The sequence below is a fragment of the Opisthorchis viverrini genome, assembly GCF_000715545.1.
Source record: "Opisthorchis viverrini unplaced genomic scaffold opera_v5_390, whole genome shotgun sequence".
NCBI lineage: Eukaryota > Metazoa > Platyhelminthes > Trematoda > Opisthorchiida > Opisthorchiidae > Opisthorchis > Opisthorchis viverrini.
This window is the reverse complement of record NW_008752046.1, coordinates 332,158-342,994: the sequence shown is the minus strand read 5'-3', so window position 1 is coordinate 342,994 and position 10,837 is coordinate 332,158. Positions and strand designations below refer to the sequence as shown.

General features: G+C 47.1%; 1 protein-coding gene across 1 annotated transcript in view; it reads right to left on the bottom strand.

The window, feature by feature from the left end:
* Nucleotides 1-3,365: 3,365 nt before the first annotated feature.
* T265_10628 (hypothetical protein) overlaps nt 3,366-10,837 on the bottom strand; it is a gene marked incomplete at both ends in the record, with an annotated part of 35,896 nt that continues 28,424 nt past the window's right edge. The window contains 3 exons of the mRNA XM_009177052.1: nt 3,366-3,679; nt 6,811-6,886; nt 8,184-8,323. Of these exons, the coding sequence (XP_009175316.1) occupies nt 3,558-3,679; nt 6,811-6,886; nt 8,184-8,323 (338 nt within the window). The remainder of the gene's footprint in view (nt 3,680-6,810; nt 6,887-8,183; nt 8,324-10,837) is intronic.

Below are 10,837 nucleotides of genomic sequence, written 5' to 3'. Positions count from 1 at the left end.
CGGGTGTTCATTTTTTGGCGGGGCTTATCTGGAAAAGATGCATGGCCGCTGCGTAGAGGGATGTATGTGTTTTACCACCGGTAGGAACATCAAATCAATATTGCTGAGGTGTGCAAGACCTTTCGAGAAGGTTCAAACTCAACCGGTTAGCCAGTTAGTCGACGTACATTGTACACCAAGAGACCGTTCGCCTCTTCCTGCACGTGTCGGATGGATATGACTCAGGGATGGTCAGTTCATGGCTTTATGCCTTCGTCTCCTCATCGGTAACCGCCATCTGCCCTGGTGGGGATCCCAAGAGGATGTAAACCAACTGTCCCAAACGGACCCTGATGGATATGGCTGTCACGCAGCCAAACGGCAATCGTGTGTCAAAGCTTCACTATGTAACTCCCTCTTTCACAACAACATTGGACAATCAGAACAATTTAATGTCAATAAACTGATTTGGACATCGCCTCCAAAGCGTGGCTCTCATTCTCTTTTTTTGTGGACCACAGTCTCATTAATACCTTCTGATTACCGTGAACCGCGGTCTGGATAGCCGGTTGATAGCCTGGTGCGCTTGACCAAACCAGAAAAAGTCAACGAACGTGCGAGCCAGCTGCTCTATTCATCATTGTCGCGTACAAGCGGTCAAAAGTGATGCTAAGAACAGAAATCATCTGTCAAGGGCGAGTGAAGAACAACCAATGAAATGTCTCAATGAAAACGGTTATTCCATTGGCTGTTATGTAGTCCCGTTACGTTCGGAGCTGGTTCACCTAATATCTTTATTTTCGGTACACGAAAATATAGCAGCTGGAACCACCTTTTGTGTTTTGGAGATGAGCGACTGAACTAAAGTGGTTAATTTTTTGTCGCTGTCCTCCTCGTCCGCAGGGTATTGATTGACCTTGTTTCTAGGACCTTTGCTAATTCTGCCACATCTACAACTCCCCACTTACTTACGCCAGCAACTGCATTCATTTCTCTCGCTGCTCTCGGTCGCACGCTTGCTTTCCTGACCACGCAACGTGTCTGCAAAGCAGCCGAGAAACCGACCGTATTTATGTAGGTTGTCGGAGTAAGGTGTGGTGTTGGCTGAGGTCAGAGGTCGATGGTCCGGAAGAACTCAGGTGGTTGTACTGGAACGACAACATTCACATCGATTTGTCTGCTCGTCTATTTCTACTCTGTAGAAAAGTGTTCGCTAAGCCCAATCACACTGACTAGCCCAGGTGTGTCGCCAAAACCAGAGTTAGATTCTTCTTGTTGCGGCGTTAACACACGCGCACAGTGTGATTGGAGGTGGGGTGAGATCCCTTTTCCAGGTGAGAGGGGACCAAGCGGTGTAAGAACAGTCAATTAAACAGCAGTTTCACCCACAGGTGTCGTAGGCATGTGAACTGGAATTACAGGTCGGCTTGGAATAACAACATGGGAGCGTTGGGCCGCAACACATTACATTTTTGGAGCGACCGCTGTAGAATCAGCAAAGGACAATTTTGTTCCCAGAATGCCGTTGTGCATCCACCGATAACCATGGGCAACTCAGTTAGAAAATGCTGCTTCAGCGATATCGCTATCCTGTTGGTTAACTGTTGTATCTGCTGAGTCGTCAGTCGATTTTATCGGTCCCCGCTCCAGTCCTTGGTGTCGGAAAAAGGCTCGCCGATAAGGAACACAAAAGCCTCATTGCGAACAATCGAGTGCGAGAATACAATGGATATAAGGGCTATTTTACTGGAGGGACATTGTCTGGCTTTGACACACACACACACACACTTCGTCTAGGGGTCTCCACCAAGAAGAGCAGCGCATGAAAAGGATGTTGGGAATAATTAAGGAACCCCACCTGATAGAGAGAATAGACCAGCACTTGCTCCGAATGAGCATAGATGATGACGCCCTGGGCAAGGCAAACAGTTCTGAAAGACTGAACTCTAGGAACCATTCGGATCCAGGACCAACAAAATCATCGGCTGCTAACAGACCTGCCAGGTCATTTGACACCATGTGAAATGTCACCGGGGAACAGCACAGAGACCTGCTCAGTCTTCCCTACTGGAAGCTCTGTTGTTTGGATAAGTCGACGCATGAACAGCGGGGTCAAAGAACTGGATGTGACTGAAAACAGGCCGATACGTCTGTAGTTATCGAGCCATCTCCTGGTAACCGGGATTATGTCTGAGAAATCGTCATTTAATTCCCAACTCGTTTGTCACATACGTCGCAAAAGGGCAGAGATAGGAACTTCCATCAGGCAAGAGTATTTATTTACCCAATTCGGGAGGGGCAGCTGAACTTGGCGTGACATCTAGGCATCGGGCTAGGCAAGCTGGAAATCTGTCTGTCACCAAACATTTGCAAGTTGGCTGCCAAGCTTGGTGAACAGACGAACACCCAATCCATACGCACTCAAGCTACCCACATTCGGACAAATTACCAACGTAAAATGTGGTTTGTTCGACAAACTGTTTCTTCTTAGTCTACCCTTCAATACTTTTCGTCTTCGGTCAAACACTGGGGTCGGTGTTTTTCTCGCGGAGAAGACACAAATTTGTAATGCACTACTCACAAGGTTGCTGAAAATTCGCCCACAACCCACGACCGGTTTCGCTCTTCTTGAGGCTCATCAGGTAGGCGAAGTCTCCGTCAACCTTATGGTCTACTTGAAACCAAATTGCACGAAATGCACTCGTTTGCAAATCATTCTTTCCCAGGCATAAAGTTCACACCGACCTTCACGTTTTTCCCAACGTTTCAATGTTGCTGTTGTGATGAGAGCAAGTTGGTGAACCTTGATCGTCGACTGGGTGATCGGACGCAAATTTAGCTTGTGGCAATCGGTGTACGGATATTGTCTGGGCAGAGAACAAGCAGAACTGAGCTGAAGTAATAACATGACCTGAATAGAGAGAGGTTAGTTAAGAAGCACTGTGTCCATCTACAGCTAGTCGTGACGTGATCTGTTCGTCTGCGCCTGATTGGAAAACGATGGTCTTGACGGACAGGTACATGCTAAGAGAGGGGATAGAAGTCGTACTCGGACACACCCACCAACTGCGTCTCCTCCGGAGAGAGGGGGGTGGGTGGGCGCTCATGTCTCCAAACAGAATTACGATGTGGGAATTTGTTGTTCGCCACGAGGGACTTGACAATGCAGTGCAGATTGCATCTGTCAGATTCACAGTTACCTTTTGTGGAGTCTAAGCTTATACAGGATGATTTGTTCTCGGTGAGCAACCTGATAGCGTCTTACTGACGACCCTGAATCACTCACTAACGGGTAACGACTTTGTAGCGAAATGTGGGGTCGACACTATGAGGGACTTGTAGAAATGCTGTTCTGAGTCGGCTGTCAGAAAAGAACACGTCTGTATTGTCCATGCTGTTGAAAGTCCAAAGCACTGACAGGTACGAACTTTAGGCAAACCTTAAACCAGTTGGACCAAGCGGTATTTTAGCAGAATCATGTGATTTGCAACTGAACACATAAGACTCCCATCGGTACAATATGGGATTGGGTAGACAGAGCATCGGATGGGTAGACACAGTGTCAAACAGGGTGTGGATCACATTGATGGGATTCTCTCCACATACTGTCCATTGGCTGGGGGATTCCGAATGTCGTCAATGGATTGGACCAATTTCAGTTCACGTGCAGCCCAGTTAGGGCTATCCGGACGTGTCATACCTGCAACAATGTCAAGCAGAACGAATAGCAGATTGACGAAAAACGTTGGAGAGCATGAGGTCAAAGGGGAGAACATAAAACTTCTTAGTTCTAGTTCGCAGCTTAGCAAGTCGGTAGGCAGTAACGGCACCAAACATTGAAAGACGCTATCTACGTCACAGTGAGGCTCCAGGGCGACTGATACTGAAGACGGAATGAGGCTGTGCGTCACTCAGTGGACAACACGCCGGCGCACCCTGTTGATCTGACTGGGAAAAAAGTAGGCTCAATCTAAGTTGAACTTCAATAGTGGCAGCACTGGGGTCGAGAATACAGTTGGGGACCACATACACTGGTTATGGCTTCTCAAAGCGTCAAGGATTTCTTACCTAAGCATACTCCCCCATCACCGAGTCGGACAAGGCGAATAACATGCGAGAGATCTTATAGTTTTGACAGTACATCCTACAAGTAAGCTACTCTGGTTTTGTCAATGCATGTGTGATTTGTCCTTGACTGGGATAAAAAAATACGATTGTGGCAATGTTTGTTGGTGCGTTTCTCGAACAAAACTGTCACTTAGCCGGACGGAAGTAAAAGGGCTATCCAAGTCTAGACACGAGAAACAGGAAAGTGCAAAGAGGCAAGTTTCGGTTAAGAGCTCTCTTTTCCGCCTTTGTATCCCCCTAGGTCCCTAAACGGAACAATCCAGAATAAGTCAGTGGTTGGATCGTGTGTTTGATTAACACTAAACCTCCTAAACTGATCCTGCAGACACTCTGCTTCGATCAAACCCTTGTAACTCTTTCTGTGTGATGTTGGATGCTCGTACTTTTATGACTTTATATGAATCTGGTTTTGCACATGCACTGGGGATTCCATTTGGACCGACTGCAGGGTTTGTGCGTTTCGTGAAGCAGCGTCGTTCTTCACACCATGGAATTCCTGACAAGACTGTGAAGGAAGGCTATGAAAGTCACGAAGACATCGCAGGGATGACTGATATGCCCACGCCCGATTACAGCCTATTCTCCCAAAAACCGATCCTATTGGGAGCAGCACCGCCAACTGTAAAGGCGGTAAGGGTGAGCGCATCGGTTGAAAAACCTATCCTCGTGGCGACCAAGGTGAGTCATCGACCTGTGGTGGTAGGTGTGACGAAGGGACTCGCACCTGCACACAGTTCACTGTGAAACGTCCCACATTTGGACTCGAGGGCGCCTCAAACTTCAGCGAGTCGACGTACAAGCAACAGATGAGGAAGTCTAGAAAACAAGTTGATTTCCTCGGTAATCTCGATGGTGGGTGGATGAGCGTGAGTCAACTATCCAGGAACAATTTTCAAACTGATTTTGGGTTAAAAACATGTCAGTAGAACACACAATCCGTTAGATGCAATTAAACTGATCATCGATAGTTCTACGCACTTTGTCACAGTATAATACAAGCGGGGCCTTGCAGCGGCCAGTAGATGGATCGATGACACTAAGTATGTAAGTGGGCATCACGAGGAGTGTCATTTCGTATTATTTTTTGTAGAGCGAGGATTTGGGTGCACAACCATTTCGCCAATAAATAGATTCTTTCTGACAGAAAGACCTTTTCAGGAAGACGACCTCTGCCTTTCGACTTCCCCGTCTAGGCTTGGGCAACCTGGCAGCAACCTTTGGGTAGCATGGCAGCTAGGCACCGGAAGAGTGCTACAGCTGAACGTTTGTTTCTTCTTTCTTGCTACTCTGCAAGTGCTGTAAACTGTGAACTCAAATTTGGAAATGCATTTTTCTTGCGGCCTGCTTCGGCAACCTTTGCTCCGGCAAGCTGAATACCTTCAAAACGATAGTGGGACCCACTGATAATCACGGACAGTCTGTCTTATCGACCTCATACAAAGTAACCACAAAGTTTTCTTTCACCAGTTCGTCAGGTGACGGAATCAGACCGCATTTTATAAAAACTTCCATGTTTTCCTCTAATGTCACTTCAAAAAAGTCATCCAAAAGCCATCCGAAACAGAGTATCACCCTAAGAGTACAATTCCTTGCTGCTGGACGGCAGAACAGCCGCTGTTGGTTGATTAGAATCTCGTTCGGCACTTTTCACACGCCTACTCCACGGGTAATGGTGCTCCCTCTAGGAATGTTGCGCAAATCAATCGACAGTTAACCAAAATCAGGTCGAATAATACTCAAGTAGAACACATGAGGTTGACGGAAACCCGGGGACTGCGCCTACCTGATGAGTCCGAAGAAGGGCGGAACCGGTTGTGGGCTGTCNGAGTTTTCAGCAACCTTGTGAGTAATGTAATTTCCTAAAATACTCACACCTGTTATTGAATTGCTCCTAAAGAACGCAAAATGCATCGGTGTCCCCCATGTGATGTTTCCAAATGTATTGGAAAAATCTTTTGCGGTCCAACTGAGCCGTAGTCGGCTCAGTTGGAATGGCTGTTTCAGAAATGCTAGAGGAGAGAAACAGGAATACTATTGATCTTCCACAAGTCAAATGACTATGGTATGGTCTCTATGATAGGATAAACTACCGGCTAGGCTGTTATATTAAATCAGCGGTCGGCTTGTTTCTACGATGGGTGTTGTGCGAGTAGTGATCGAGTAAGAGCAAACTACAGTTGATGAGGTATTGCTGACTGAGCGATCATCGAAAGCAGGATGAGGTGGGGAAAAATCGTTCGACTGTAACACCCCTTCGGTCATGCCACCCGAGGAAAGCACTATGACTGCCAGGCTGTCCATGCACGGACAGGAGCAGCTGGGTTCGAACCACGGACCTTTCGATCAGTAAGCCGAATCTCAACCAATCAGCTTCAGGGTGGGATAGTGGGTTGTTCCAGTGATTGAGGTACAATAATCGGCTGGATTCGATCCATTGAGGGAAGCAGAATAGATTGAATTCTGGTCCTTTGTAGGAGCGCTGATGTGTGTGACCGGAATGCGGAAGTGGTGACGGTCCCGCAACAGCAACATGGCCGTTTATGGGGAGTCGGCGGCGAGAACTACTATCCCAACTGTAACGAGTTGCAGATTGTGAACGGTATCACAAGGACCTAGATAGATCTTACAGCGCAAACCCTTGGATTCCAAACAACCGATTCGGGGGGAAACAGAGGCACTAGAGACGAAATACAGGGAGCATACCTTTTGGGTTCTTGGACTCATCCAAAGTTCTCCGGAGTACAGCTTGCATGCTACGTAGAACAAGTTCAAATGTATTCTAAAAGGTAAAATGGAGTGTGGTTAACGTGGGAACCAAAGACGTTCAGTGATGTAATACACCGACTGTCAAGCTGCATAACCTTGTTACCGTGGAGCACACCTTGATAAATTTCTAGGTAATCGATTAACAAACTAAAAAGGACTCTAATTAGGAGGATATGGTCAAGTTTTACCGCTCCTGTGGAGATAGCCTTTGGACTGAAGTACTTCCGTCGAGGGTGCGATAATTAACAAGATCCGAGCTCGGAATCTGACCGGATGCTACGAAGAAATACACGGTCATCTGCGCACATAGACGATGAGTCGGTGGAGAGAACTGACGACTCACTGAAAGTCGAATTGTTTGACTGAGTCTAGAAATGGTCCAAACCAAGTTTCACACCTCTCCCTACCAGGGGAAAAAGCTACCGACTCCAGCGTAATGAATGTCAACGGTACACTAAATGCATTCATTTCAAAAACAAATCGAAACCATGTACAAGCAACAGTCTGGGGGATGAAAGGGGCTTCGACAGCTGACTGGCTATTGGTTCCATATTACCGACAAATCAGAGCCCAGTTCAATACACAACTGACCACCAGCCCGTCCCTTCTAATGCACACATGAGACTGAAGCATTTACATATATATATATATATATCAAGGTGAAATTTAAGTAAGCTGCGCTTGATTCAGAAAAGGGTTCGTTTCCACGATAAGTTCACAATAGCATTCCATGCGATCCATGAACTCGTGTCTGACCTCGTGATGATGAATCGGCCTTCAGGGCGGGGGGATGTCCGGAGACCAGCCTTTCCCAATAACCGAACATCACATTGTTTGGACGAATGTGTCACGTGCAGGACACGGACCAAACGAAGGCATACCCTGATTGGTCAGAATGCCAGCCGATCCGGATCGACCACCTTTGACTCGACGCCTCTCGCCCCTCAAGGAGATTCTAGCACGACCTTGAGGAACACTCTGTGATCATTCTATAAATACAGATGTAACAATTTTCCTTTATCTCCATGAAGGGCTGTGTAGGGCTACCATCCCTTTTGATATACCATAGTGTGTGGAGCAGGAGGCCAAGGGACCGATACAGAGTTGCACTATCGCTCAACAAGACACAACAGGGGAATACCCCCTTTCCTCAGGACTACCTCTAAGAAGTGAACGATTGAGCAGATCTGACACTAACGTATGCGGGTTACAATCCCCCTCGGTGTTTGTCAGATATGCACTGCTGCGAACCCACGGCGATCCACACGAGTTAATCAACAATACTGAACCAGAAAATCGAAGAAACGCACCGCAAACGAAGATTTCAACTGAGATTTCAGGCCACACTCAATTCTTGCCAGTGTTAGTGCTGAAAATAGATCGCCAGTTCCACGGAATTCACAGTCAAGTACCGGGATGACCAAGCGTAATTGTTCGTAGGTATCACGGCCTAAAGGAAAATGAGCACGGTGAAAAACAGAGCGATATACCATATACTGTTCAGTTATACAAGTCAATCCTAGTGTTAATATAATATTCAAACAAGCGCCCGGGTAGACAACTACCTAGTGAGGACAACACTGGTGGTAGGCTATCTCACATTTGATCGCCGTTCAGCTGTAACACCCTTTCGGTGCCTAGTGGCATACCATCCAAAGGAACCACGAGAATTGAGGTACTGCCAGGTTACCCGAGCCTAAACGAGAAGAGTCGTCGAGGTTGGGTTCGAACCACGGACCTCTTCATCTTAACCAGTGAGCCACTTCGGCTAACAGTTGTGATCCTTCATGGCTCCTCAGGAAACTCAATGAGTGAAAACGCGTTTGGAATAACATTCATCTGACCAGCCATGATTCTGAATAGCCTCAATATCTCAAATGCCTCGCGTGGGAGAAGGGAATTTAGTGAATGAAAAGAAAAAACCTCAATGAACAGTCCGCCTTTTCATTTCGGTTACGCAACCGTGTGATGATTTCGAAATTTCCTATTGATAATTCACCATGTAAGTGGAACCAATCTATGCTGAGAAGCCGAGAAGCACTGCAGAGCTGTTTTATCCCTACTGGGGATCACGAGCAGTGCTCATCTCACGAAATTCCGAGGAGTCTCAAATCCGCGACTTCCTGGCTAGTAGTTTGAACACTAAGCCGTTCAGGCAACAACGAATGATTAGCAGTAATGAAAAATCTCTCAGCTGTAACCCCCTTCGGTGCCTAACTGCCATGCTACCCGAAGGAAACACGAGGGCTGGGATACTGCCAGGTTGCCCAAGTCTAGACAGGGAGTCGGGAGGCAGAGGTCGGGTTCGAACCACGGACCTTCCGGTCAGTAAATTCACGCTCTAACCACCTGAGCCTTCTCGCCTCATGATCAACAGTGTGATTAATTCTCACCTAGACAGGGCATAGCGCTTCATTGCAGAATCGTCAGCTCCTACTGTTCGCTTTTCCGGTAACACGAGTTTACACCATCACTATTGGTTTTAACTACCATGGAGTCTAACAGCGACGGGGAGAGTAAAGGACTGGGGAAACCAAAGGCGCTTAGCAGTAAGTATTCCATGGTTTATAAATCTTCGGTGCGACACTACTCACAATCAAAAACGGGATTCCATCACCTGAAACCTCATGCGATGCGGATTAACCTCTATCACTTAGTTGTTCATCGAACTTCTTATTTCAATGACACTGAAGTCGGCTGTACGTCTGCGCAACCTTCTGGAGGTGGTAACAGATACAGTTCCCCATAAGGCAGCAGTCATCGGATCGAAGCAACCTCTTACTATCTACATTTATAAACCTTTTTTGTCCATAGAAGAGAGGGTTAGTAAAAATCTCTGGGGCGATCACGGCCGGTTTAGGTTTTAGGATTTTTATACAGTGACTTCCCAGTTTTGTGTGGAGACACGGAACAAGTGGAACAACAACAAACTGTCCGTCAACTTGCTTAAAGGGCGTAAAAGTAACGGGAGGACGAGGTTTAGTGATTGGATGCGAAGCGTCAGATGTAATCGGTAAAGCGCAGCAAGTCACTCTTCCGAGTGTCTAACAGACGTATCCACAGCTAGGGCCTAAGGAAGTGGACCAAAAGGGGAGATGTCAGCATTCGCATGTCTTTGTTCATCCGCCCCAGTATATGCAGCGAATAAAGCGACCAGTCGATCTCATCAGACGTTAGCCCGTGTGACATATCACTACTTTTGTTATTTGCTTCCATTGTTGCACGTAGGGTGAGATTCTACTAGGGCGCCCAAGCCTAGACAGGGGCCTTAGTAGAGTTCCTAAACAAAAACCGTAGCTAAGCAAAGTGGCCGAAAAGTAGCGGTGGCGGTTGACGTAATGCTTCCCGAACAAGGCGTCATACAAAAGTTCGAACTCCGAAACCTGGAGGACGAGAAGATTGCTTGACAGATCTGTTTTCATGACCGGTATGGAATAGACAGAATGTGTGGGTGGTGTGTGGGAATCCTGTAGTATAACCGAGTTCCCAAACCGATAAAGTTCAGTCTTTTGGCAAGAGCATTGAAAACGAGCTGAGTTGTGTCAGTTCCACGTACCACTAGTTTTCCATCTGGTGAATGGTTCTTATTGCTCAGTACACTATGATCTCGTTGTTTCGGTGCTCCTCATGACAGCACCCTCACGCATCGCTCATCACAAACAACCACAGTGGTTCAGCTGTAAAGCCTTTTTGGCGGCTAGCTAACATAGCATCCGAGGAAAGGCATCAGAAGGAAGGCTGAGATGCTGCCAGTTTGCTCAAGTCTAGACAGGAACAGTTGAAAGAGCGGGGTTGCGTTCGAACCATGGACGTTAAGGGCAGTAAGTTTGTACCCTGACCACTGAGCTAGTTCGAGCCCATCAATCTCGCATACCGCTTGCTCAACTTTCACTATTCCGTCTTTTCTCGCTAAACGGCAACCATACTAGGCTCTTCAGATCGCTGGCCGCACTCAGCAGGAACG